This window comes from Tremella mesenterica (assembly GCF_000271645.1).
Source record: "Tremella mesenterica DSM 1558 unplaced genomic scaffold TREMEscaffold_1, whole genome shotgun sequence".
NCBI lineage: Eukaryota > Fungi > Basidiomycota > Tremellomycetes > Tremellales > Tremellaceae > Tremella > Tremella mesenterica.
The window spans coordinates 2,709,057-2,732,606 of NW_006711225.1; the positions used below are offsets into that span (position 1 = coordinate 2,709,057).

At 48.9% G+C, this 23,550-nt stretch overlaps 6 protein-coding genes across 6 annotated transcripts; 3 read left to right on the top strand and 3 right to left on the bottom strand.

Moving 5' to 3' along the window:
• Positions 1-1,504: 1,504 nt before the first annotated feature.
• Positions 1,505-4,070, bottom strand: TREMEDRAFT_58841 (uncharacterized protein; the record flags this gene model as incomplete). Its single annotated transcript, XM_007001365.1, has 6 exons — positions 1,505-1,604; positions 1,660-2,994; positions 3,045-3,441; positions 3,531-3,668; positions 3,732-3,944; positions 3,998-4,070. 6 exons carry the CDS (start codon positions 4,068-4,070, stop codon positions 1,505-1,507), a joined length of 2,256 nt encoding a protein of 751 aa, XP_007001427.1.
• A 2,106-nt stretch (positions 4,071-6,176) lies between these two features.
• Positions 6,177-6,425, top strand: TREMEDRAFT_25408 (uncharacterized protein; the record flags this gene model as incomplete). Its single annotated transcript, XM_007000563.1, has 2 exons — positions 6,177-6,295; positions 6,338-6,425. Coding segments are annotated over 2 exons (207 nt in total), but the record flags the coding sequence as incomplete, so codon positions are not given.
• Positions 6,426-8,021: 1,596 nt separating this feature from the next.
• TREMEDRAFT_24569 (uncharacterized protein) lies at positions 8,022-11,982 on the bottom strand (the record flags this gene model as incomplete). Its single annotated transcript, XM_007000453.1, has 13 exons — positions 8,022-8,197; positions 8,248-8,298; positions 8,452-8,564; positions 8,612-8,769; positions 8,929-9,299; positions 9,359-9,773; positions 9,854-10,118; positions 10,162-10,322; positions 10,368-10,463; positions 10,507-10,728; positions 10,776-11,097; positions 11,145-11,439; positions 11,481-11,982. The coding sequence occupies 13 exons, from the start codon at positions 11,980-11,982 to the stop codon at positions 8,022-8,024; spliced, it is 3,147 nt and encodes a 1,048-aa protein (XP_007000515.1).
• A 486-nt stretch (positions 11,983-12,468) lies between these two features.
• TREMEDRAFT_41904 (uncharacterized protein) lies at positions 12,469-18,760 on the top strand (the record flags this gene model as incomplete). The annotated part of the gene is made up of 19 exons (XM_007000906.1): positions 12,469-12,915; positions 13,348-13,525; positions 13,704-14,273; positions 14,321-14,388; positions 14,436-14,549; positions 14,598-14,867; positions 14,908-15,272; positions 15,330-15,844; positions 15,885-15,988; positions 16,038-16,517; positions 16,561-16,668; positions 16,716-16,856; positions 16,897-16,926; positions 16,968-17,136; positions 17,215-17,289; positions 17,350-17,647; positions 17,752-17,854; positions 17,901-18,128; positions 18,321-18,760. 19 exons carry the CDS (start codon positions 12,469-12,471, stop codon positions 18,618-18,620), a joined length of 4,563 nt encoding a protein of 1,520 aa, XP_007000968.1. The 3' UTR covers positions 18,621-18,760.
• Positions 18,761-18,779: 19 nt separating this feature from the next.
• TREMEDRAFT_24365 (uncharacterized protein) lies at positions 18,780-19,607 on the bottom strand (the record flags this gene model as incomplete). Its single annotated transcript, XM_007000428.1, has 3 exons — positions 18,780-18,846; positions 19,156-19,254; positions 19,528-19,607. 3 exons carry the CDS (start codon positions 19,605-19,607, stop codon positions 18,780-18,782), a joined length of 246 nt encoding a protein of 81 aa, XP_007000490.1.
• Positions 19,608-20,992: 1,385 nt separating this feature from the next.
• On the top strand, positions 20,993-23,372 carry TREMEDRAFT_66993 (uncharacterized protein; the record flags this gene model as incomplete). Its single annotated transcript, XM_007001839.1, has 13 exons — positions 20,993-21,175; positions 21,359-21,485; positions 21,545-21,635; positions 21,794-21,852; positions 21,900-22,024; positions 22,066-22,122; positions 22,169-22,339; positions 22,430-22,535; positions 22,591-22,621; positions 22,770-22,841; positions 22,998-23,113; positions 23,166-23,257; positions 23,358-23,372. The coding sequence occupies 13 exons, from the start codon at positions 20,993-20,995 to the stop codon at positions 23,370-23,372; spliced, it is 1,245 nt and encodes a 414-aa protein (XP_007001901.1).
• Between the last annotated feature and the right edge of the window lie 178 nt (positions 23,373-23,550).

The following is a 23,550-nucleotide window of genomic DNA, read 5'->3' on the forward strand; positions in this document are numbered from 1 at the left end:
TGCTTTGCAAGGGACGAAGGAAGTAAGAGAGAGTGACCTTATTAATCCTATGGATTTGGTAGTTGGAATACAGGAAGACGAAGAGGTGGAGGAGGTTAGAGAAGAATTACTGGGGGTAACCTGTGCTAAGTGCTCTCATCTGACATGTCACGATAATGTGCAGGAACCAGAGTCGGTCACCGAACTACGCCGTACCTCGCGGTCCCCCTTAATACTTCGTGGGGGATGGAATTCAAGAGGGTTCCTCACGTTCGATGGTCGAACTTATGTGCCGAACTACGCCGATGCTCGACTAAAGATAATGAAGACGCGGCATGACTCGGTCCTAGCGGGTCACCCAGGCTCAGCGAAGACTCTCGAGCTAGTCCTACGGGACTACGTTTGGGTTGGAGTAAGGAAGGATGTTGAAGATTACATCGCTGGATGTGCGGTGTGTCAGAGAGCAAAGACTAACAGGCAGAGACCCCATGGAGAGCTTAAACCACTGGAAGTGGCTACGAAGCCATGGTCCAGCATTTCGATGGATTTCATTGAAGAGCTCCCGAATTCCCATGGATACAATTCCATCTTAGTAGTGGTGGACCGGTTGACCAAATGGGCCATTTTTATCCCGACTACGACGAAGTTAACCGCAGCTGGCCTATCCGAGTTGATAATGGACTATGTGGTAGCTCAGCATGGGCTACCAGAGAACATAGTGTCTGACAGGGGATCGAAGTTTACCTCGAAATTTTGGAAGAACTTGACCGATAGTCTCGGGATAAGACTACATCTCTCTACTGCATATCATCCGCAGACTGATGGACAGACTGAACGAACCAACCAGTCCTTAGAGCTCTACCTTCGAATCTTCACTTCTTATCAGCAGAACGATTGGTCGAAGCTGCTTGCTCGAGCTAGCTTCGCCTACAACAACACCCATCATTCTGCGATAAATAAGACACCATTTTATGCGAACTATGGGTACCACCCTCGATGGGCTGAAGAAATCAAGGCCAGCGAAGTCGAAGTGCCCGCTGCTACGGTGGTGGTAAAAGACTTGACTGAAATACACAAAGATTGTATCGAAGGAATTGAGAAAGCTAATGAGAAGTACGCCGAAGGATACAATAGGAAACACCGGACTACGCCGAACTTCGCGGAAGGAGACCTAGTGATGCTGTCGTTAGAGAATATTAAGACGAAGAGACCAATGAAGAAGTTAGATGTTAAACAAAGTGGGCCGTACAAGGTAGTACGGCAGGTAGGTTCTCATGCTTGTAAATTGGAATTACCAGGAACGATGGCAGGTATCCATGATGTATTCCATGTCTCCTTGCTCCGTCCTTATCACCCTCCAATATTTCCTGGTCAGCAAGCTGAGCCACCTGGCCCAGTAGAAGTAGACAATGTGGGAGAGTCTTGGGAGGTAAAGGATATTGTAGACTCTAGAGTAAATAAGAGATCAGGAAAGTTAGAGTACTTGGTGGAGTGGTTAGGTTACGAAGGAACAGACGACTCAGTATCATGGGAACCAGTGGAGAACGTCGATGGAGCTGACGACATATTGGCGAAGTTCCACGAACTTCACCCTACTAAGCCGAAGGAGGGGCGACTGCGAAGGGCTAGGAGATAGAACGTACTGCATACAACATAGGATTACAGCTACGTACCGCTCACTTGTCCTTACTCTTACCCTTACCTTTTCCTTTTCCTTTCTCCTTCGATCTACTCGGTCCCGCGGGATTGGTGTGGAGGCTACCGATGACCGAAGGTAGATCGAGAGTCTCAGACGGGAACGCAGTAGAGAGAGAAGCATTCCATGCCCGATTCATAGCCCCAAAGAAGTCACCGAAGTCCTGGACATCTCGAGCAGCTTGCATGCTTGGAGTCCTCCACAGAGAACGTATGGTCCGTAGACACTCGAAGGGAAGACTGAGGAGGTCGAGAGCAGTCTGGGCGGAAGCTGGGACACGAGAACTACTACGGCGACCTAACCAGTCAAGGGACGGTGGTGGCTCATACGCCATAGGAGTGACTAGGAAGGGAGTGTCGAACAGTCTTCGGCGAACATCGGCTATCTCAGTAAGGCTTCGGCGAGAGACGTCCGCTAACCTTGTCCTTGCTTCGTCGTCCAGAGCCCCAGTGTTGACTACATCTACTAACGCCGCAGTGAGATTGTTTAAAGCGTTAGCTTGACGAGAAGAGAAGTCAAGCAGGAGAGATGTATCATTTCGGGCGGCCTCGAGCTGAGTAGTGAGACCGAGGACGAGAGAACGATAAGTGGCGAATTCCTTTTCGTCCTCAGGAATACGGACGTCCAGGGAGATACGAGGGTGGACGAGGGACAACCGGGGAGCAGAGGGACCAGCACGCTGAGTATCTTCATTTTCCACATCACCATCATTGAAGGCAACCTCCTTCTCTTTAGATTTCCCTTTTGATTTCTTTAAAGAAGACTTCGGTGTCTTCTGGGAAGCAGAGGGAGGGGTGACGGGAGGGGCCGCCGAAGAGGCCGGAGGAACAGAAGGACGCCGACTTCGGGTGCTGTGAGCCGGAGGAGAAGCTACCACTGGAGAGGACGGACGTGGCGCCGAAGGACGAGAGGCCGAAGGACGAGAGGCCGAAGGACGGGAGGCCGAAGGACGGGAGGCCGAAGGAGCAGAGGCCGAAGGACGGCGAGAAGACGAAGGAGGAACAGCCGGGAGACGTGATGGGCCGGCCACAGGAGCGAAGGGCGACGGCGACGGAGGCGACGGGCGGAGGTCCGGCGAAGTACGGCGAACCGACCGGAGAGACGAAGACGGTACCCGCGAACGGGGGACAGACGCTGGAGTCTGGGGAGGGGGGAGAGGAGAAGCGTCGAAGGGACGGGGCGGGATGTCCCGGGCAGAGGAAACGGGACAGAAGGAGCAGGGGCCAGACGTGCATGAAGCACAACGGAGGGCCTTGTTGTGTGGCCTGACTGCCTTGAGGCAGGGCCAGTTTGGACGATTATACGTGATAATCTCACGTCTACTAATTAGCAGGAGTAACTTCGGCGTAGTACGAATAGGTGGACTCACCGGCAACGATCACACGCTTCGTCAACACCAACCGCGATCCAACGACCAGGCTCGGACTTCATCTTCTCCCACAAGTACTCTTCTTCCCGCAGTGATCTCTTCACCCGTTTGGGCGAAGGCTCCCCTCTGGGAGAAGGGGGGGGAGCAGCGACGGGGGCGGCGGGAGCAGGACCGGCGGCGGGAGCAGGACCGGCGGCGGCAGCAGGAGCGATGGCGGCGGCAGGGCGGGCGGCGGCAGCAGCGGCAGCAGCGGCGGCAGCGGCGATGGCGTTGGGGGGGGGGAGAACCCCGGAAGAGGAAGAAGAAGAGGAAGAAGAAGAAGAGGAAGAAGAAGAAGAGGAGAGGGAACGGCGTCGTTTCTGGCCCACAATTTGAGCAGGGGGAGGGGCAGGAGCGGCTGCGAGTTAGCAATGTCTTGGAGAGCTAAAGAACAGATAAACAAGGCCAAGTTCGGCGAAGGTGTGAGAGGTTGGACGAAGAACTCACGCTCAGGACTATCTACGTTGTTGTCCTCTACACTAACCGCCACCATATCATCATCCGAGTGTTCCTCTAACTCGGTTTCACCCTCCGACACGATTCTATCATCCTCATCACTATAATCACCCCCTTTTCCTTCGAAGTCTGACTGATCGTCCGACTCCGAACCACTGAGCGACTCCTGGTCGGAGGAGGACGGAGACTCACCAGGACGAAAGGCGGGCGTCCTGCGGCGAGGGCTGGCGGCAGGAGGGGAAGCAGAGCGAGAACCAGGAGGAGGAGAAGCAGAGGGAGAACCAGCGGGAGGACCGGCGGGAGGAGAAGCGGAGCGAGGAGGCGGGACATCGCCAGACGGCTCCCCCAAAGAAAGGGTGCCGAGGCCGAGGGAGGAGACTTGGCGAGATCTGTCGCCGAAGGAAACTGAACATCAGCCAAGTCCGGCGAAGTAAGGTAAGTGTCGAGGAATAACTCACGAGCAGACGACACCATACCACCAAAGTTCCTCATGGCGGCGAAAGGGTTAGATGTAGGAGTAGAAGGGGCCATGACGTTAAGATATTTAAATGAGAATAAAACTCGAGGCGATGATTCAAGGTAACAAATCTGTTTTCTAGGTAAGAGAGATAGAAAGTTTTGAAAGCAGATGGGAAAAAGAGAGAAGCTCGACGAACTGCTCAGTATTTAGTATAATCAAACCTAACCCCTCGTCGTCAACATGCAGCAAACTTCGCGTTTCATCAACAAAAGGCATCGCAGGGACGATCAAAATTCCCACGCTATAGTGTCTCATCTCAATATAAGCGAGGGTTACTTCGACAAACAACGGTGTTGTTCGGCTGCCATTCAGGAAGCGTGTCTCACCTACAAAAGACACAGGGCTTCTTACGGCAAACCTCGACGAAGTTAGGGGAGTCTCATTGTCGGGTTCTGGAGTGAAAGGAGGCCCAACTACGAAGTGCGGCGCAAAGAGCAGAAGAGTGGAGGATGGTCATGGGGAGGGAGAGAATGGGGTACTACGCTGCTAAGTTCTCTTGCCACGACAGAGGTGTAATCGCTCACGAGGACGTTCGCGGCTAAAGAAGGGGGCGACTGTCACGAACTACGTCGTGACACCTCGATTACTCCACCAACAATGACCCTCCTTTGGCCATCAAAACCCCATCACGCCTTAACCTCTTTACTCTACACGTAACTCAGGACTTCTGACACCAAGTACGGCGAAGTTAGACGGGGTTAGGCTAAGTAGGGACAATGGGAGCAGAAGTACGGCGATGTTAGGCGGGGTTAGGCTAAGTAGGGACAATGGGAGCAGAAGTGCGGCGATGTTAGGCGGAGTTAGGCTAAGTAGGGACAATGGGAGCAGAAGTGCGGCGATGTTAGGTGGAGTTAGTCGAAGGAGGAAGAGGATGGCCGAGGGCTCGGGGAAGTTGGACGAAGTGCGTTGAAGTACGTCAAAGCGCGAGAGGGTTGGATGAACGTCTAGGAGGAGTAGATAATATTAGCTGAGAAGATCGCTGAAGTTCTTCAGCGATCCTTGATTGTTGTCAGTAGTAAAAGACAGATAGAGATAGCTATAAATCAAGATACATCGCCATCAGTAGATCAAAACCCTAGTTAGAGTAACTACGCCGAAGTACGCCGTAGTTACACCCCTTTCGACGTCTGCGCCCTCCTGGTTGGGTGAGACATCGACTCAGAGCGTGAAGTTAGCCGAGGTTCGTCGACCGTCGGTCTATTAAGAAGTAGTTGTTCGACGGCCGTGACACAATGGGAGCAGAAGTACGGCGAAGTTAGACGGAGTTAGGCTAAGTAGGGACAATGGGAGCAGAAGTGCGGCGATGTTAGGCGGAGTTAGTCGAAGGAGGAAGAGGATGGCCGAGGGCTCGGGGAAGTTGGACGAAGTGCGTTGAAGTACGTCAAAGCGCGAGAGGGTTGGATGAACGTCTAGGAGGAGTAGATAATATTAGCTGAGAAGATCGCTGAAGTTCTTCAGCGATCCTTGATTGTTGTCAGTAGTAAAAGACAAATAGAGATAGCTATACATCGAGATACATCGCCATCAATAGAACAAAGCCTTAGTTAGAGTAACTACGCCGAAGTACGCCGTAGTTACACTCCTTTCGACGTCTGCGCCCTCCTGGTTGGGTGAGACATCGACTCAGAAGCGTGAAGTTAGCCGAGGTTCGTCGACCGTCGGTCTATAAGGAAGAAGTTGCTCGACGGCCGTGACAAGAGGGTTGTGTTCAGCACTCATTTTGTAAAAAAAAAGAGAGATGAAATACACAAGGTTGAATCACTTGGACATTTTGGGCAAGGCATGTGGCAACGGACAACCTGAGACTTCCCGTCCACGGTACGCGATCTTGGAAATAGAGGCAGATAAAATGTCGGACCCTTTTGGGTACTTATGTATTCATCATCTTCTACATTATTATTACTACTCTCACATTATAAATTACTCTTATATCTCACTCTGATCAGATCAGGTTATAGCATTCTTGTAGAAAAGGTCACACCTCGTCATAACTTATCTGCTGGAAGTATAATGAGGAAAGTTCGAGCCAGTACAACCCTCATCATCTCCAGTATCATCGTCCTTCCCCGTGAGTCTCTTTCCGTCACGGCCGACGGGCTCCTTGCTGGCTTGCTAACCTCCTTCCAGTCTCTTTCTATGGCGGTTTAGCTCTCAAGGAATATTTCTTAGCAGGCGAGCTACCCGTAGAGGAGAGGAAAGAATTGGCAAGTTTGGCAAGTAGAGCTAGGATAGCACAGTGAGTTGTATGGCAATCGTCCGTTAAGCTGACAGGTATCAGGCTTCAGCAAGAAAGATCTGGGTTGTTGGAAGAGGCTCAACAGTTGGATCAAAAGATGGAAGAGGTGAAAAGACGGATGGGTGTGTGAGGTCGACCGTATATGTCTTCTCATCACTCGGAACGGCATACAAGTCATTCATCGCCAGTAGTCCAGCGTGTAGGGAGGAAGACAAGCAGCCGTCTTCGAGGGCAACTGGATTTATCGCTTGATAAACACAAGAGGACGACGTGGTTATCGAAGCTTCATGGCAAGGAGGGGACGTGTGGTCATGACAGTAGTATCGGACGCAGCTCAAAGGGGAAGGGGAGATTGGAAGATGATCATACGTATACGAACAAAGTACATACTTGTACAACACAACCTCCCTTCTCATATATTCTTCCCATTCTGAGGGGGCGAAGTAGGAGCATCGATATCCCCATGCATTAAATCTTGTATCGTATTCTCCAACTGATCTATTCTAGCGGACATTTTGTTCACTGTGATCAATCAGCCTTTGCTCGTTCGTTGTGATATTTATCAAAAGTCCGTCACTATCCGTTGTTCCTTAGAGGGTTCAAACAGCGTGGCTCTGAATGGAGAAGTCTGTTGATTCACTCTGTTTGAAGATATAGAACGTATGCAGTCGTCATATGTACGATGAGACATGTGACGAGGGGTGGTTCCACATTCAGCGCACCAAAATGGAAACCGGAGAAGGGAGGGGGAGGACGCTATGAGTATGACACTAACTCTGGTATATCATGATAGAAGGGGGATCAAAGTGGAAAAGACTCACTACCATCTAAAACTTCTTTGGACATATCATCAAATTTCGTCTCCAATTGACTGAGTAAATTATCGACCTAACATCAACACCCATTTTTCCCATTTTTGTTTGTATTTTCCCTTCTTTCCTCTTCCCCCCAAGCTCCCTTTTTCCCGTGATCCTTCCTCCTGATGTCTGCCATATTCAAGCAATTTTGTTATGAATGTAGTAGATGAAGTTTCCCATGATACATAACCTCATTACTGCAAAGGGGGACAATCATCCAACATGCATTGATGAATGGCCAAAAGGGATGACGAATGAGGTGGAGGAAAGAACTCACAAATCCACATAATTCACCAGGACTCATGACGTCTTTCGGTCCTACAGTCGTCACGGGAGGTTTCTTACCTGGTGTATGCGCCGAAGGTGGTTTGACAGTTGATAACCTTTTTGTCGAAGGTAGAGAAGGGGTTAGAGCTGGTGTGGATGGATTTGACATGATTATCTCTATTTCTTCTGGGTGATGTTGATACAGGAGATGACGATCGCAGGTGAAATGCTTTGAAGGTGGACTTGAGAGGGTGAGATAATATACTTGGGATTAGATATCCTTGATTTAATTCGACTGTGTGATGGATATACTTACAGATGGGTCTAAGAAAGATAGTTCAAATGGAGATGGATTAAACGATGGAATGGATGTCAAATCCAACGCGTCGCGTGTTTGACAACCCTCTGAATCTTGCTTAGAGACGGTACATAGCGTGGTAATGACGACGATGCAACATGAAATGTACAAAACTACAACTCTTATTCTCACTGCTTCATATACCCCCACTGTACTCGTGATGCTATGATATGTTACGGGGATTTGAGACGGATGTGATATAACGAGACAAAATGCTTAGATGAAAACCAAAAGTCACGGCGTATCACTTCCCACCTCCTAATCGTATTTTGAAACTCGTACTGGGAGTCTGTAACCCTTCTCCGGACGTAGTAGGTGCTGAGAAATAATCGTATGCTGGTGTAGCTGCCTGTGGTGTAGAACTCGCAGGTGACCGATTAGAAGTGGTCATGTTGAACATTGGACAATTTCGATTGGCCTCTTTTTAGAGTCAGCTGAGTTTGAATGAAATGTGAAAAGGGGCAACATACTGGTATGACCTATTTGACCGCAAGCACCACATTTACGTTTCTGTCCATCAGCTACACGACTCTAATAGACCGATGGACGACAGATATGATATGGGAATATGAGATAGTGAGTATTGGTAGCTTGGCAGTCAAAGTATAGAAGAAATGGTATGAGGTCAGGAAGAATGATGGGAATTAAATGATGTTGACAGATGAAAGAGACACAACTCACCCCTTCTACATCCCCTTCGACAGGTTCTAACTCTCTAGCACTATATTTCTTTCTAGCCATTCGACGTTGTTGATTCTTCTTCAATCTTTCAATCTCACGCATCATCCTAACCCATTAGCTCATGCTCATACTTCCATGAAAAAAAAGACTGACGCTGCTTTCTTCAACTCGTCCTCTGCCGCATCACCAGAAGGACGTAATTGTTCTGCTTGTCTTTGATAGTCATCCAATTTCTTATCCTCTACTCTACGCAGATACGCTTGAATCACAGCTGGATCTCGAACGATTTCATGTTGTAATTTTCCTTTTACCTGATGATCAGTCCTCGACCTCCAATCTCTAACGACAATGCTCAACAGTCTGACTATCTTAGAACTTCTTGATAACAAGGAACATACGCAATCGTGTCACCGAAGATCATGAAGTATGCCATGGCAATGGAGGAAAACAGACACGGAAGAGATACTCACCAATCGACTAATTCTCATCACCTTACCTGCACTTGGATTCCCAGTGAATGTACTCTCATCCATCGAATGTGCCGAAGGAGACATATCCCTCGGACTGTCCACATGCATAGGTGTAGCAGTCATAGATTCTCCTCTTGAAAACGCTCGTCTACTATCGGTCCTGACAAATCTCGGACCAAATCCTACAGGCGGATGAGGCTGGACTTGTGTTTTCGCTTCATCTTCCGCTGTCACAGTGGGTGATATAGGATTGCTCAAAGCGCGACATTGTAAATCCCAAACTCTACGTTTTTCTTCTTCGTATATCCTTCCCTGTTCGGCATTTGAGATCTTGATGACGGAACCTGCCGGTGCGGCTCTTTGAGCTTCGACTGAATGTCAGCTTGTTGAACGAACTTCTAGTAATAACCAAAGAGGAAGGATGACTCACGTCGACGGCCTTGTTCAGTCTCACCAGCTCGAAGGAAATACGATTTCATATTGGTCCTGATGAAGCTAAATCCTTCTCCCCGACCGGTAGGATCACCTTCACCATGAACAATCAACCACGCTTTCTGAGCTTCCGCTTTCTTGTAATTCAGCGTTGTGGACCATACCGCCAATTGTTGTTCGATATCTAAACCAGCTTCGTCATCAAACTCTTCCGAGGCGTTTCCTTCTGCGGTCTTGGCATATCCGGCATCGTATAGATGTCGTTGTCCCACAAGCATCGCTTCGTACAACATGGCAGCTTCAGGGGTACACAATAATTGGACCACTTTCCGATCTTTGGGAAAGTCGTAAGTGTCGGACAACTTCCAGTGACCTTGGTTGGGAGCGGTCCCTCTAGCGTAGTCGAGGAATTCCTATGTGTCAACACCCCAGCTCTCTGACCTTCACCCAGACAGCAAGACAGGGATACAGTAGGTTGCATGTCTACACTCACATTCCCTTTGATGTTCAGACGTTGACGCATTTTAAGCTCAGTCTGATCCGGGAAATACTTATTCAACTTGCTCAGCTTCAAACGGCCGGTCTTGCTTTTATCAAGCAATAACCAAGCGATGATCTGCAGTCGAAGTTTAGCCGTATTGGTATTCTTTCTCGCATGAGGACCGGGAACCTCGCTCTCATTGGGCACTGTTTGACCGACGGTATATAGATGAGGTATGGAACGGAGATGATACGTCGAATGTCCATCGATCGTTTGACTGCTTCATCAGTAATAGATATGGAATGATCAAACCAACTGACCGGATCATCAAGAAGTCAGTGGTCTCGGGTTGATGGCGGAAGATAGGAGCGCGAATCAAGTTGTTGTGAATGACTTGAGTGACTCGTCCTCGATCCACGTATCCGAGGAGGAACGGTTCGGCGTCTCCGACGTTGAGTATTGACGGTTGGCCAAGTTCGAGCTGAAGATAATCAGCTACGCCCTGAATAATCACAAGGACATTTACTTTGGGTACATGCTCATCTTTATCATCTTGCTTTCGATAGTAATTCACGATGGTAGTCCCCATGCCATACCCACTCATGATGGGTGGGTATTCTTCCTGTGAGAGGTCAGCTCACCCTCGTACGAACATTCGGGCTGACCGAGAACTCCAACAGTACAAATGGCCCCTTTTCTGTCATAGTCAGATCCTTGGTCGATTTGAACCGTTCTGATGGATCTGCCAGTATCTGCTTTTTCTTTGAGCTCACGGTGGCGGTGGGGTTCGATTTGAGTTTCGAGAATGTTAAAGTAACCCCCACAGGAAATTGCAGCGCAGGTCGTCGCCAGGACCTAGCTTCGGCTTTTGTGAGTGATGTTTTGTACTGCATCATGAGCAAAGCGACAAAACCGAATCGGACTGTTCACTGACAAATGGAAGCTGCAAGATCTTGGCTGGTCCAGAATGGAACACCTCGATAGCTCCAAAGGTCTGACGGATGCGGAACCTGGACTCCCGAGAATGTTCGTATAGGTGATCGTTGGAGATGTTGAATGGATCCAGTTTACTATTGGCATCCACTGGTGGTTTGTTCCGAGTTTGACTCTCTTCCTGGTCTTCCTCATCACTCTCCATGATTCCCGGAGATATGCGTCGAGAATCCCAGATGATCCCTTTCAACCACTCCCCGGACTCAAGCGTATAGTTACGTGGAGCCATTATGTCCGGCACTGATTTTTTAGGCACCGGGTCCCTAAAGAGTCAGTCAAAGTCTAACGTCCATCGTATGAAAATACATACAGTGAGCACATTATGATGTCTTTCTCCCATTTAGCATAATCGAGCGGCCTCGGACCCTTTTGTCTCAGTGACATATTCTCGTGTTCGGCAAACGTCGGATCTATCCCAGGTGGTGGTACAGAGATGAGCGACCGTCGATGAGCTTTTGCCTCTCTGACCCACTGCCGGTCAAAGTTGGCTCCGAGCTTGGTCTCATAGCTCGACTTGCTGGGTCCAGCGAGATCAATTTCGGGAAGGGATGACAGTTGGAAGATGGAGGAAGGACTAGGAGGACGAGGTTGAACGAAGAAATTAACTGAAGATCAGCGGAAATCTCTGAGGGAGAGAACAACTCACAAGCATCAGTGTCCTCCATTCGCCTTCGCTTTTTGCGTGAGAGGTTGGCCTCGTAGGCACGGGTAGCTGATGGAGTCTCATAGAAGATTTCCGACATTTTGAGTGGTTTTCCCGGCTCAAACTCTGGCCATATCTGTTTGACTTTGGTAGATTCGTCCACTTGCTCTTTTTCCTTTTTCACCTTCACTCCTGATTCCAGCATCTGCCGCTGCATCTCCATGGCCCTTTTCATATACCGATCCTCTGCCGCCTTATTCTCCACCTGTTGCTGCTGCCTCCTTTGCTTCTCCTCATCGTTTTCCTCTGGTAGTTCGCTATCCGAGACGTCGTCCATATACTTGGCATCGTCATCTGACTCGGCTTCTACTTGAGCTATTTGAGCAGTCGCGGCGGAGCGCCCAAAGAAGCTGTCGAGCGAGGCCGGATCGACACCAGACTCGGTCAATATTCGACCCAAGCCGAGGGAGCTGACATTCCCGAGGTCATTATCGTCGATGTCCATGACCTCGGTTCTGATGCAGAAGATGTTAGAGAAGCGAAGAGTAGGGCTATCAAGAAGAAGGAAGAGCGACAGGGGGAGTCAGGATGTTCTAGATAGGCGTGGGTAACAAAGGACGAGGACATGCACACGCCTAATCGAAAAAGCCCCTCCCACGTCATTCGTTCGATCAGTGAGGCCACCACACCCATCACAGACTTGGCATCCACTCATTTCACTTTCGACACTTCCTCTTCAGTGTAGATTGCGTAGATTCTTCCTCCACATACGTCACAGGCAGTTCATTCGACTCTCACTTACCCAGAATGAATATCTGAAAGCGTGAGGTTTCATCGGAAACCTTCACTCACACGCATCACCTCGCCACTCTCCAATCAAGGAGGCACTCACGAGGTTCGGTCCATCTCGCTTGTCAATCCTCCTCCTTCCTCATACTTGTTCTTATATGAGAGACGCGTCACTTTACTCGCTTTATTTGACCTCTTCATCATGTCCCAACACAACAAGCCTCCATCTCCCAAGGTGCCCCCTTTCCCCCCTCAAGCTATCCACTCGGACGACCGACGCGATCATGATTCCACCGCAGAGGATCTGATAAACATCGCCGCCACCCACATCATGCCTGTACCAGCTCCTAGCTCGAGTAATTCCCCTCAAGATAAGAGACACCAAGTGCAAGCAGAATCAGAAGAAAGTCAGGTTGTCGCTCATGCTAGAGATGACAGGGAAGAAGAACCGATCATGGCCGGAACGCCGCTGGACGAGCTCAAGACTCCAACACTGGAAAGGCTAAAGCTGCTCGACCTTGATCCAGAGACGCTGCAGCCTCCGACAAGTGGTATTGAGCCTACTCACGTGGGCACCATCCAGGAGGATGACGCGGCCGGTGACGCGGACGACGAAGCCGCAGATGAGTTGCCAACGTTGAGTGCGCCCGTTGGTCATATCAAGACTGTTCAATCTGGTATGTCAATGCCCAAAGAGCTTGCCTTTGTAAGTCGTTTTCTTTCCTCTGTCTGAACTCTGGTATACAAGACTGTGGAGACCGGGAGGGACATATTCGGGGGGACAGAGGGGCCACTGCCTCAGGAGAACCCCCGGTTACATCCTTTCATATCAAAAACCCGTTATTCCCAAACTTGTCCCGTCCTTTCATCTCCACAACCCAAATATCCATACAGATACGAGTGACACGCATGCTGACTATCTCTCTCATTGCTGCCCCTCATCGCCACCCTCTTTTGGCCCAATGATATCATTGCATCCTCCACCCCCCATGCTATGAAATGATCTTCCTCCCGCCATCATCGACCGCCGATCCCGAACATCGCCTCGTCTCTTCGTCTAATACGGGGTCCACACAAACAGGCTCGTCTCGGATTGGGCACCTCTGCGCTCATATCTGCACTCCACGCCTTACCTTGGGACGACGAGGAAGACGAGGGAGAATCGTCTTCCAACTCCAGCGACATAGAAGCTCGAGACCGTAGAAGTCCCGAGGACTCAGTACCTGCACCGACCAAGCAGAAACAACAGCGTCCCAAGGGTCAGTCAAACTCACCACTTCTTTTCCATATTTCGTGATGAAAGGAAATGTACTGATAGACTTTCAGCTTCAAGAATGCACTCTTCGTTGCACACCATCCGACCCATGATGCTCTCGAGATCTCACACAGACGATCTGGCCGGATCTCTACCCATATCCTCACTGCACACTCCTCGAGCTCCTTCTCTTCAGTTTCCCTTCCGAGCTAACACCATAGCTCGTAGAGCACGCTCTCCTGGTCTAGACGAACTGCAATATCAGTTTGCCAAGTCAGGTAGCTCGGGCCTACAAGCTCACGACAATGACGTCCCTGACGTCCCACCTCCCAAAGGCGCCTTCTCTAGGAGACAGCGACAAGACGGTGATCAGAGTTCAGAAAGTAGCAGTCTCACGGATAACAGTTCTCGTCGTTTGGTCGCTAGACGTATCGAGAAGGAAGAACACCTCGGTGCTGCTGAGGAACACGAGGAGATACTTAGAACTTTGTCGGACGAAGAGTCCGACGACTCTCAGGAAGACGTCGCAAAGAAGCACACTCAGGGCAAGCTGCTCAGGAATGACAACACGGAAGCTGCGTTGAGAGAGGATCAGGACGAGGAGATGTTGGAAGAGAGGATGTCAGTCAATCCCGGTGAGAAGAAACGAGTCAGAAAGGAGAGACTAGCGGAGAGACTACAAGAGGTCTTTGGATTAGAGGAACGAGAGGAGGTCTTGGAGGAACTGCGATGCTGGCTTCTGCGCAGCGTCAGTGAGTACATGTCACCAAGCACAGATTCGAATGACTGACGCTCTCAGTGCTCAAAGGTTACATGTACCTGACTCCAAGACATATATGCTTTTTTGCCCAGATGCCAAATAAGGAAGTGAGTACCAATGTGGCAAAAAGAAGGTAATATTCTGATCTCCTCAGAATGTCGTCGTCAAGACTGGGCCATTGTACAAGAAAGCCACAAGAACCAAGCTCAACAGTCGTTTCTGGGTCACTCTCAAGAACGATGTGCTGTCATGGTATGAGAGTACCTCGGTGTGTCCATAATACACATAATACGCATAGATTCCGGCTGATGTCAAGGACCCTTACTTTCCCAAAGGCAACGTCTCCCTGCAGTACGCGTTCGCTTGCGAACCTGTGGATGACACCCGTTTCAAGCTCCGAACAAGTGAGAGAACCTACACATTCTCAGCCGAAACGCAAGATGGGCGAGATGACTGGGTCAAGGCGATCAAGCGAGTCATGTTCAAGACTCAACACGAGGGTGAAAGCGTAAAGTTGATTATTCCCCTTGAGGTCGTCCTGGAAGTGGAGCGAAGTCCGAGCTTGGAATTTGCGGAAACAATAGAGGTATGTGTTGTCCGACCATTGGTGTCGGGCTGACAGTCAGATCAAGTGCGTTGATCTCGAAGACCAAATGTCTGTCGACAGCTACTTCTTTGCTTCTTTTCACGATCTTGACCATACGATCAATGTCATCCAACGATTGCTGGATGCACGACCACCAATCGACTTTCCCCGGGTCGATTCAGACCTTGTTGCTCGAGTGGCCGAAGCGGAAGCTGAGGAAAGGGCGAGGAGTGCATCCGATTCATCAACCAATCTCAGCAGTCTGGGCAGTTTACGGAAGCTTGGATCGGTCTTGAAGCCTTTTGTTCGCAGTTCGGACAAGGTCAACGAAGTGGGCAACGAGTCACACAGTCGATTGAGCTTGCCCAGTATGCCTGGTCTTCCTCGCTTGTCAATACCTTTCCGGTCTAAAGCGAAGCCCCCAATCGACGGCCCGGAGACGCCGCGAGAAGAGAAGAGAAGTCCATTGGAGATATCAGACGAGGATATGTCGGAAGGTTATCCGCCTCGTCAATCTGGACCAGTCCCTGCCGGTCTGGGCGAAAGTCCCAGTGGCTGGGCCCCAAGTTGGGTGCGGAAGCCTACCGCTAAATTATTCGGCTCATCTCCCTCTTCTCGATCCTTTGGCAAGTCTCCAGAAAGCACATCGACACTCACTACTTCCCCCGCTCGAATGCGTTCCGGTGGAGGTAAGAAGCCAGTGGTGACAGAAGTCGTTGAGCCAGTCATCCCTTTCAACAGGGATTCCGATGACAGTTGTTCAGAAGAAGACTCTACCTTCCGTGGTCATGGAGGTTCCGGACGTCCGAGAATGTCTTTCTCGTCGGACGCGTCCATAGGGAGTCAGATGGGCGACAGACCAAAATCGGATTATTCCATGATGGAACAGAGCATGACAGAAAAGAAGGAAACAGATGAAACCCGTCGGAAGTTTCTTGATGTTTTCTCACTCCCAGATACAGAAGAGCTTCTTGATCGTAAGTCAGTCTGTCATCGAGGGATAATCATTGACTGTAGATTTCCCGGGTTATCTGTACCGAGTTCTACCAGTTTCGGGTCGTTTCTTCATCTCCACCAACTACTTCTGTTTCCGTTCCTCTCAGCTTTTGTACAAGACCAAGGTATGTTTTTTCTTGCATAACCGTCCGCATCGTATGTCTGACGGTATAGATGATCATACCCCTTCGTGACCTTTACGGTCTCAAAGCTCAGAAAGCATTCCGCTTTGGCCATTCGGGACTGATTGTAATCATCAAAGGGCACGAAGAGCTATTCCTAGAGTTCTCCTCTTCCTCGCGCCGCAAAGCCTGTATCACACTTTTGGAAGAACGAATGGAAGCTGTACGATTGCAAACCGACCAAGGAGAGCCCGACGTTGCCAGGATCCGCGCGCGTATCATGGAGGATCTGGACGAGTCTGCTCCTTTCGATCCGAGTAATGCTGCCCGTCCTAGCTCTCCAAGTTCCTTGTTCGAATCGACCGCTTCCACATTGTTGGAGTTCAAGCCTGAATCAATGAGGATTACTTGTCTCACTATTGGGAGCCGAGGGGATGTCCAGCCTTATATTGCGTTATGCAAAGGGCTCCAGGCGGAAGGACATACCACACGGATTGCGTCACATGGAGAGTACAAAGAATGGGTCGAAGGCGTGAGTTTTACGGCCGAACGCAGCGTGATAACTGACATTTCAGCATGGTATCGAATTTGCTAGCGTAGGCGGCGATCCAGCTGAACTAATGCAGATGTGTGTGGATAATGGGATGTTCACAGTGTCCTTTCTCAAGGAGGGTCTACAAAAGGTCAGTCTACAACAGAGGTTCACCTTTCACACATGTTGACCGTGCAGTTTCGAGGTTGGCTTGATGATCTGCTCACATCGTCTTGGAAAGCTTGTCAAGGATCCGATCTGCTCATAGAGAGTCCCAGTGCCATGGGGGGCATCCATATTGCTGAGGCTCTTCGTATTCCATACTATCGTGCCTTCACCGTGAGTGCTACCTCGCCCATTGGACCAAGCTGACATCTAGATGCCCTGGACTCGCACGAGAGCCTACCCGGTCAGCTCAACATGTATGGGATGATCAGAGCTGACATACAGCATGCATTCGCAGTTCCCGATCATAAACGCGGTGGTAGTTACAACTACATGACATATACCATGTTTGATCAGGTCTTTTGGCGTGCAATCGCTTCACAGGTCAACAAGTGGAGGAAGAATACTCTGTGTATCGAATCGACGACATACGACAAGTTGGAGCAACACAAGGGTGAGCACAGACGTGTCATGTCGCTGACCCTCTTCAACGGGAAAAAACGTAGGTTGCAGGTGAGGTATTGACGACCAGTTCCATTCCTTTACAACTTTTCTCCGAGCGTCGTACCTCCACCTCTGGATTGGACAGAATGGATCCATGTCACCGGTAAGTCCGTAACGCCATATGGCTGTCAGTGATTATTACGAACCAGTGCTGATCGTCCAGGATATTGGTTCCTTGAGAAAGCCGATGAGCACGCACAGAAGAAAGAATGGTGTCCTCCTGAAAGATTGCTTCATTTCATGGAAGAAGCGCGACAGGCCAATAAGAAAGTGGTGTACATTGGTTTTGGGTCCATTGTCGTTTCCGATCCAGAAGAAATGACTCGTTGTGTCGTTGATGCCGTTGTGGAGAGTGGAGTTTATGCCATTTTATCCAAAGGTTGGTCAGACAGAGGGACGAAGGCGAAGGACACTGGGACTTCAGAAGGTGCAGATGGGATTCAATACCCTGCATCTATCTTGTGAGTTGATTTCTCTCATCTCCACCTCATCAGATACATTCGTCTGTGCTCGCATGCCTTTAATGGCAAAATCCGGGGTAGTTTGGTGTGATATTGATGGTCAGTGCGATCGACTCCATCGACCATTCATGGCTCTTCCCCAGAATAGACGCAGCATGTCATCATGGTGGTGCGGGTACCACAGGAGCATCTCTCCGTGCGGGTATCGTGAGTCTCAGCTCTTGTCATCAGATTGGACCAGCTGAGTCCCAAGCCAACGATCATCAAACCTTTCTTTGGCGATCAATCTTTTTGGGCTGAACGGGTTGAATCTCTCAATGTCGGTTCGGCTGTACGGAAACTCACCTCTGAGACATTGGCTTCAGCTTTGAGCAAAGCAACAACGGATGAGAAACAAATTGCCAAAGCCAAAGTGGTGGGTGAGATGATTAGGAGGGAGAATGGTGTGACGAGAGCTATAGAAGCTATTTATCGTGATCTTGTGAGTTGATACGTTCTCATAAGTTCTCTTCCGTATAATGCGACCCAAATCTCTCCCTGCCCACATCACTCCACAACATTGTCAAGGTGTATACCAGATACACCGTCCTTCTTTTGGATCGTGGAACACCCATTCTGCCAATTCCTCTGCGAGATCGCTTCAGCCTCAGCTTGTTCTCCACTGAAACCCTAGGAATACGCAAAGAGTCTCATCAAGCCCCTTCCCGAAGCTCCCCGACGAGATTCCAAAAGTATTCTCCGTCCCTTGACCTCTCACACGCCCGATTTGAATTTATTCCGATCTCGTAGTAAATCTCTATCCAAAGCTAGTTCCCACAGTCCAGACTCTATAGAATTACTAGATCATCGTCCCACTTCCGTACGCACCATGAGTCCCGTTAGCGAACGAGATCATTCGAGACAAATATCAGGCGGGACGCAACATAGTAGTGATAGTAGTTGGTCAGTCGTTAGTGACGGTATAAGGTTTTAGTTGTCAATAACATAATCATAGTGATGATCCGTTTTCTTTCTCTGAAAGATCAATACAAGGTGATTTTGTTTGTAGATTTCTTATTTGTTGTAAGATTTTGTAGCATCGGTTCTTGCACTACATGCATTGATTTGGTATCGATTCATGCAGAGTCGAGGTTTATTCTTCAACAGCTTCGAGGGCGGCTTTCTTTTGACGAGAAAGCTGTTTCATCCGTCTCATGTAACTGGGATTAGCTTTCCGTCGCGGTATGTATGATGTATCTGTCCAAATACATGCCGGCCTTCCGCACGACGTGATGATTCCACATGTCTGTAATTCGAATCAACGTGATAGGAACGAGACCAATTGTGATTTGCACTCAGAGGTCCATGGATGTTTTCTTGACCCAAGTCATAAGTTCCCTCATGTAGGAAGTTAGGGAGTGACGGACAGAGAGTGGACATGTGGAGAATGGAGAGAAGCAATCGGTAGAGGGAGGAATTGATTAGCAAAGAATAGGAGTGAAACACAAGAAGGAGAGGAGGTTACTCACTCGTCATATTGACACTTTTCATACGAATGTCTCTGGTCTTCGCATTTCCACGGAAGATAATTCTCTTTGTGTCTACATACGTTGAGAGGAATGAGCAGTCTGATAATATCAGCCTATCAGTCCGGTTTTTAATCTCACAATCCATCATAGTCCCCATCCGAAATCTTATCTAATAACGTCTCACCAAATACGCTCCCTCATCGTACATCATGAATCAACGTTGTAGGTATGGAAGCTTCCATCGGGTGTTATCTTTATCAGGACCCAGGAGATTATGATGAACATACAAGGAAGGGGGCGTAAGGTATATGTTTCGAAATCATTCGTCGGGGCATAGAGAATGGAATGAGAAAGCACATGAACACTACTCACGCAGAACATTGATCTCTCCATCCTAGAGGTAAACGAGCAGCCTCCATTTCAGCTTGAGAAGCAGTGGTTGAAGATGTCATTATGAGTGATTGATGGATTGTAAGATCCTCCTAAGTACTTATTCTTCATGCATGAAGAAGCGGAAGAATCTGTATCGAACAGGTAGGCTCGCGGAGTTGACCCGTGTAGGTCTCGGTCGATATGATCGCGAGCCTATTTCTGCCTCAAATCAATTAACTTACTTTGGAAGAATGGAATGTCTCCTGACGATCCCCCTTCAATTACCCCTTTCCGATTCTTCTTCCTCTACACAGCCTTCTCTTTCCTGCAGCTTTACATCCACTTCATAGTCATAGATCTCAACCAGTAGTGCAAGTGGTTCTAGAGATCTGGTACTGCTGCGGTTCTCACTCACGTATCAAACATCGGACCCGCTTTATCTTGACTACCAAACGGACTAAACGACTGACGACTGACAGACTGACTACTACCGACTCGACGTCAAGACAACCAGTAGTGAAGGCCTCAAGGGTATTCCTTTCTCCCCTGACATCTGTCAAACCCCGTGTAAGGAACTCAATACCGGGTTGTCAGGACTGGACTAAAAAGGAGTGAAAGAGATACCAAGATGCTCTCATTTCTATTCGTTCTTTCTATCACTGAATCGATCTTTTTGAAGTCGCAGCTGGACTGTTTCATTCGCTGGTCGATATACCGCAGGACGGGTTTTTTCGCTATACAACAGTTCGCTTGCAATATTTCATACGAAAACAAAACATTATCCATACTCCACTATCTACTCATCTGAAGAGTCAATTGGAGGAGGTAAAGATTTGACGAACAGAACATGATGCTGGGAGAAATCTTGTTACTCATTCTTGCTTCTTTGGTATATGGAGCTCCGGTGAAGGATCATTTACACAAGGTTCAACTTCGTAGAGCACCCATTGTTAGGTCAGGAGAGGTGAGTTTTCTTGTGTTACCTTTTTCAGACTTCCCCCGTCCGAGTATCAGTAGTGTGGAGAGGATCGGTGAAGTTAGAGGTATGCTGTTGTGCACAAGCTGAATGAAAGAACGTCCATATGGCTTTTCAACGTCATGCTAATCAGGCTATAAGGCGACATGCTCGAATGAGTCAGTCTACTCTCTTCTCTACCCTCTCTCCGTATCCTGTATTCCATCCACCGCACTCTTGGATGTCATCAAATGTGAAGCATATAATTTTCAATCTTCGTTGATGACAACGTCATTTGGCTCAACCCCATACTGAGAAGTGCATATATTTCACTACAAAGCTGACTTTGTATAGTCGGTCGAGAACAACCTTCCGACGACGACTTACTTGATCGAATGAAGAAACGTGTAAGTTTAATTCACGCATCAGGAGCCAGCTGACAAGACTAGGAAGATTATCTTCTCGCTACTGGACAAATTGAAAAACGTTTATGGTTCCCTCCTTCCTCCAATGACCCAGAAGGACAAAAAGGAAAACGTCTCTGGTTCCCGCCTGAGGGAACCGAGGGGCCAAGTCCGGCGGTTCCTCAAATACAAGAGGATTTGTTTGGAGGTGATGGATTTGGACATTCGGGAGATAAATCCAAGGCAACGAACGTTCAAACTGCTGTGCAAGCTACTACGACCGTCACTGGTATGTATTTTGCTTCCTTTTTCCTTGCTTCTATCTCCTATGCTTTCCCCTCTTTCTGCGGTCGTGACGAAATCTATATTACGCTTTATCGAATGGATATTTTTAGGTCGTGCCCACCATACTCAAATTGCCTCGTGTTCTAGAAGTTCTGAATCATGAAAGTCACCGCTGACCCATAAAGAGTCAGGAAGCAACGCGAATGGGTTCTCCGAAGCCGATCTCCAAGCACTCGAAGATGACTCTTTGACAAAGAGCACTTCCGATCTCGTCACTGGCGGATTGCCTTATATCATCGAAGATAATGATGAGGGTAAGTCGGTCCAACATTATCTATTGACTTTAGACAAGGTGGTAGGATCTGACAGCTAGGATATTTATGTGAGATACAAGCAGGTACTCCGCCGAAGAGTTTCTTGATGATTATGGACACGGGGAGTTCGGATACATGGTTACCTGATGCGTGGGTTGAGAGTCTTCCTCTCTCTTCTGTGGGATCCATTCTTTCAAACCGTCATCACATCTGGGATCCGCTGAGTGGTCTCGCTCCGCGTGCCCTGATCGCTTCAAAATTCGCACCCCCCCCCCCCCCCTTTGTTTATGAAGCCCGCTGATCATCAGCGCATGTAGCAATTGTGGGTCTCACCTCACACTCGGAACAGACACATCAAGTACCTTCAGTACGTCCATCCGCTCCATCACAATGTGTCTGTCTAATAATATGCAGAAGCCTCCGACCAAGTCTTTACGGTCACCTACGGGTCTGGCGAAGTCAACGGCACTTTGTGTCAGGACGATCTGACTATCGCCGGTATGACTCTGAAAGCTCATACTTTCGGTACAGTGACCAGTGTGAATATTTCTTCTCGGTCAACGGTCAAAGCTGAGACTAGGAATCTTCTCAATTTAGTAAGACATTTGCAGATGGTCTTATGGGTCTGGCGTTCGATGTGAGTCACCCTGCAGAATTGGACTGGTAGACGTTGACAAGGATAGACTTTGTCACAGCAACGCGTTGATACCCCTGTCGAAAGTCTTGTCCAAGCAGGTTTGATCAAAGAAGGTATTTTGGGGATCGCCTTGGGACGTGTGGCAGATGGTCAGAATGACGGTGAATTGGTTTTCGGTCGAGCGGATAGTAGCAAGTTGGACGCTTCTACCACTCAAGTAAGTTCGCCTTCATCAACCATTTCCACTTGACTATTGTCTTATATCATTAAACCCCGGTCGAAAAACTCGGCACAGAACTAATCATAGACCCTTCCTGTCACGTCGCAAAATGGATTTTGGCAGGTCGCCTTGGGTGGCGTGACTGTGGATGGGAAGGTCGTGTCTCAACAACGTCAGGCAATCCTCGATACTGGTCAGTCATCCCCACATCGGTCAACGAGTACGAGTCCACCAGAACTGACCATTAGGTACAACACTTCTCTTGGCCCCTCAACAAGAGTCAGCAACGCTTCGATGGATCAGGATTTAGCTGATGACCAGTGCGACCGCTTATCACGCTCAGATTCCTGGGGCGAGAGATGAAGGACAGGTAAGTCGCTGTTCAGGTGATGAGGTAGCACGAGATGGACAGTGTAGCTGACACGAGCCAGGGAATGTTCTCGATTCCATGTACGACCGATGCGGTAGTCGAGATGACATTTGGGAATGTTGCTTTCCAGTACGTATTTGTAATCTTTCCCCTCCAATCCGCCATTCGCTTTCTCCTCCAGTCTGCTTAGCTCTCATGGCCTTCCTCGATATTGGTCGAGATCTTTTGTAAGACGACAAATTCAAGGCGGAAGGCTGAGAGGATGGTGGTCCGACTCACTCTCAGGATCGACCCCCGAGACCTCATATTCCAACCACTCAACAATGCCGATCCAACAGGACAATGTCTCTCTTCGGTCATGGCGGGTACGGTGACCGATGATCAGACATGGCTTATGGGTGGTGAGTCTTTCTCTCTATACATTTAATCAAGAATTGTGTCTCTGACAAACAGACGTCTTACTGAAGAATCTCTACATGGCTACGGATGTTGGGCAACGCACCATCTCCCTCTCTGCTCGAACGGACACACCAGGCTCTTCATCAGTAGGGAAACAAATCAACAATGATGCTGCCATGTCTATGCCTGGTATGACTAATGCTGCTCGTGGAAAAGTGACGTTGTTGAGCAAGTTGGGCTTGTTAGGGATGGCCGGAATAGGATACATACTTGTGCTTTGAAGTGATGAGGAAGGACTGAGTAAGTTTACCTAGAGCATTTTCTGTTGTTGCACCATGCATCATGTTGTCATTTCACCACCACCTACCAGAGTACGTCGTTACGTATGGACTTTGACGTGAATACGACCTGTCTGTCCAATGGGCATTCACAAAGTCAT